The sequence below is a fragment of the Lipotes vexillifer genome, unplaced genomic scaffold, assembly GCF_000442215.2.
Source record: "Lipotes vexillifer unplaced genomic scaffold, Lipotes_vexillifer_v1.1 scaffold28, whole genome shotgun sequence".
Lineage (NCBI taxonomy): Eukaryota > Metazoa > Chordata > Mammalia > Artiodactyla > Lipotidae > Lipotes > Lipotes vexillifer.
This window is the reverse complement of record NW_006793929.1, coordinates 1,056,832-1,060,636: the sequence shown is the minus strand read 5'-3', so window position 1 is coordinate 1,060,636 and position 3,805 is coordinate 1,056,832. Positions and strand designations below refer to the sequence as shown.

General features: G+C 39.1%; 1 protein-coding gene across 1 annotated transcript; it reads right to left on the bottom strand.

Annotated features, from left to right (window-relative positions):
- Positions 1-1,692: 1,692 nt before the first annotated feature.
- On the bottom strand, positions 1,693-2,909 carry LIPT1 (lipoyltransferase 1). The gene has a single exon (XM_007466885.1). It carries the CDS (start codon positions 2,883-2,885, stop codon positions 1,764-1,766), a length of 1,122 nt encoding a protein of 373 aa, XP_007466947.1. The 5' UTR covers positions 2,886-2,909; the 3' UTR covers positions 1,693-1,763.
- Between the last annotated feature and the right edge of the window lie 896 nt (positions 2,910-3,805).

The following is a 3,805-nucleotide window of genomic DNA, read 5'->3' as shown; positions in this document are numbered from 1 at the left end:
TTTCCCTAGTTTTAAAAAACTCAAGTCTTGACCTATTAATGGGTCACAAAGTCAAGTTTTAAAAGAAATAAAATTGAATATAAAATATCAGATAAGTAAGTAGTAAAGGATAAGCATCGTATTGTGAAACTTGTTAGGTATAGGCAACGTATGTGTGTGCTGGTGCACAATATCAAATACATTTTTTTACTCCAATTTTTAAAAAGTTTGAAACCACTGCTCTAAACTGTCAGTTCTTAAGCTCAGTGAGCATGTTGCTTTCACTCACCATGAACATCCAACAACTAGCAAAGTACCTGGCACAGGGCAGGCACTCAATAAACATGTAGGAACTACTGTAGAAATAAGAGGAGTAGGTGAGTGAACTGTAGAGACAGGAAATGGTTGGCAGTGGTGGTACCCTTTGAAAAAGTTTGACAATGAAGTGATGGAGATAAACAGAGTAGGAGATAAACAGAGTAAAGCCTTGAGCAGGAGTCTTCAGGAAAGGGGAGACATGAGCGTGTCTATTCGCTAAGGCTAAAGATCCAGTGAAAGTCGCGAGAGAGTTAGGCAAGATAAAGGAGATACATAACTGATAGTACAATACAAAGCACAAACAGGCTGGAGAGGAAAAAGCCACAAGCCAATTCTCGAGCCAATTCTTTGAGATGGAATGAAATGAGAAAAGTTGAAGCAGAGAACATGGGGGCGCTGAAGGAGCTCATTTCTGAAAGCCTCCACTCTCAAATTATAAATCAAGGTTTGTGACCAGATTAAGAGTAATGGAATTCTGAGCTTAGGAAGAGTGGGAACATTTACGAATAAGGCCTCTGAAGAATGAGGGGGAGTCAACGGGTGAGTCGAATCTGGTACCAGCAGAACAAAGAAATACAAGTTGAAAACTATAGATTATGTGAATTTTCTTCTAGCATTGCCTGCCATCTGGGTATAAGAGTGGAAATCAATTGTTGGGAAAAAAAAAAAAAGCGTGGCTATGATAGGTCAAGAGAAACAAATGAGAATGCTGGCAAGAAATGGAGTTGAAGCAAGAGACTGAGGAAAAGTTATCGGCTTAGAAAAGTGCAATAAGCTTGGGCTTCCCTGGTGGCGCAGCGGTTGGGGGTCCGCCTGCCGATGCGGGGGATATGGGTTCGTGCCCCGGTCTGGGAGGATCCCGCGTGCCGCGGAGCGCCTGGGCCCGTGGGCCGTGGCCGCTGGGCCTGTGTGTCTGGAGCCTGTGCTCCGCGGCGGGAGGGGCCGCAGCGGTGAGAGGCCCGCATACCACAAAAAAAATAAATATCCTTCAAAAAGAGATATACCCCAATATTCATGGCAGCTTTGACAAAAAAAAAAAAAAAAAAAAAAAGTGCAATAAGCTTGATTTAATGGGAGAGGATGGAAGGATAAGGAAACAATGAAACGGGAGAATTTTAGAGTTTAAGGTATCAGAGGTGGCAAGAAGCTGGGGTTATATTCCCTAGCGGTAAGAAAGAGAACTAACTCTGAGGTCAGAGTGTCCCATATGGTATACAAGCCCAAGATGGTAACAGAGGAAGGAGGTGAAATACAAATGCAGCCAGGTATTAAAATCAATATAGACAGAGAGAGAGAATCTTAGAGGTCAATGGAAAATATGGACTAGGATAGGTGATAGACAATTTCAAATGGGGAGAAGTTACTGAAGGAGACTAGATCTTTTTTATTTTAAGAGACATACAATGTACTGTAAACATTTTTAATTCTCTCATTGAAACTGTCAATATTAAGAAATTTACTTGGAATCACATTATTCCCTTAATTTTTTCACAGAGCATATTCCATTTACTGTGTAGTTCATCATCTTCTGGACATGTTCTATGTAATATACTTGTAAGCATAGTTGTTTCAACTGGGCAAAATTTACTACCAATAAAACCTGAATTTAACTTGTCACGTATTTCCAGTGGCAACCAATGGTCAGGTGCTTCAATATTACAGATTTCAATTCTTCCATTCTTTATGTCTAAGAATACTTTAATTTCCAAGTGTGAATGTTCATATAACACATTGAAGGAGGTGTTTACACTGAACTTTGGAGTTTTGCCATATATCCACTCCCAGGTCTGTAGTTCTTTGGCTATGCTGTTTATTCCAGGAAACAGCGTCTCGTCTGTTGGGTTTATTAGGTGAATGTGATTATCGATTTGATGAGATGTCGCATACTCTGTGGCTACAGCATTTATCACTACTTCACAGGTCAGAGTGGGATCTTTTTCCATAAGATTTTTTACTAAGGCAGGTGTGCTCGCAGTGGCAGTACTCCTGACCCCTTGGTAAGGGCTCTTCAGCAGAGATGACAAGAAGGTCCCATCGGTACTGCACAGCAAAGTGCAGTGGTGATAAGCAGCGGTCTGGCCAATCTTGGAAGCTGTTCCTGAGATTTTAAACTGTCCATCAAGTAAAAGGTCAAACCTCTTGGTAGCCCGCACATCCAGCTGCGGCTGGACAGCCTTCAGAGCTTTAACAACTAATTTTAGATTTTCCATCCTATCGTACTTTCTTTTGGTTGTAAAAAAAGTCAAGTTGATGTTACCCATATCATGGTAGACTGTTCCTCCTCCACTTCTCCTCCGAGCTAGTTTTACGCCTTCTTCTCTCATCAGATTCAGGTTACATTCCTGCCAAGGGTTCTGATGCCGACCAATTACAACAGAGGGAGAATTCCTCCAAAAGAAAAGAACCGGCTTGGCTTCTAGATTCATATGGTCATGGATCCAGTCTTCTACAGCCAGGTTTTGGTAAACATCATTGGAAACTGACTGTAAAATGAGCCCACTTTTAACTGTGTCTTTAAAACCAGCTGCTGGGACCTTGAGGTTACAAAGTAACTGGAAGCAATTCTTCATTGAAAATGGGATCAGCATGCTTTTAAAAATGGAAGACAAACAAATTAATGATTGAGAAAAAGAAAATTAAATTCTAGTTTGTAGCTATCAGCTCTTGGTTATTTAATCCAAACTTATTTAAGTATCCAGTCTGGTTGCTTTTCTTGCCTTTTAGCCTTATCATTAGTCTTTAGCAAAAACTGTACAACAGAGTACTCAAAGGAAATAAATGATACAAACCTCAAATTGTTTTAGTTGAAATGGAATAAGGGCACAGATTTTTCCAATAATAAAGCTGAAAATACATTATGTAATATATCTCAAAGACAAACAAATTATTTTGAATTCACAGGTAATACACATTATTTGAGAAAAATGAGAAAATACAGACAAGCAAAAAGAGCAAAATAAAAGAAACCATAACGTGACCACCCGGAGGTAATCCCAATTAACACTTTAGTGTGTACCCATTTTTTTATGTGCATGTGTAAAATACACACACACACTTTTCCCCACCAAAAGTGGAACGATACTCTTATTTCATTCAATGTTAAACCTATTTTTACATCAGTTTTAATGTCGTGTTACACCACCGTTTACTCAACCAATGTCTCAGTTTGTAAGTTTAGACTGTCTCTAGTTTTTCTATGTTATCAACAATGTATTCATGAACGTCTGTCTGGAAAGCTTTAATTATGTCCTTGTAGTACTTTAAAAATAATTCCTATTTAACTTTGAGATACATGTTTACTGGCAGCCTGTTTTATTTAGATCAATATTAAATTAGGATGGACCCCGTGAAGTCAGGGGAGAGGTGGTCAGAGTGGCAAGGTTAAATAGAAAGGCTGGGAATAATTTTATTATGTTTTGACACTTTACACATTATTTGTGTTAGCAGTGCTGATGAAAAGACTGAAAATAGTAGCTGTAATAATGAAGTATTTTGACTAGTTATGGTT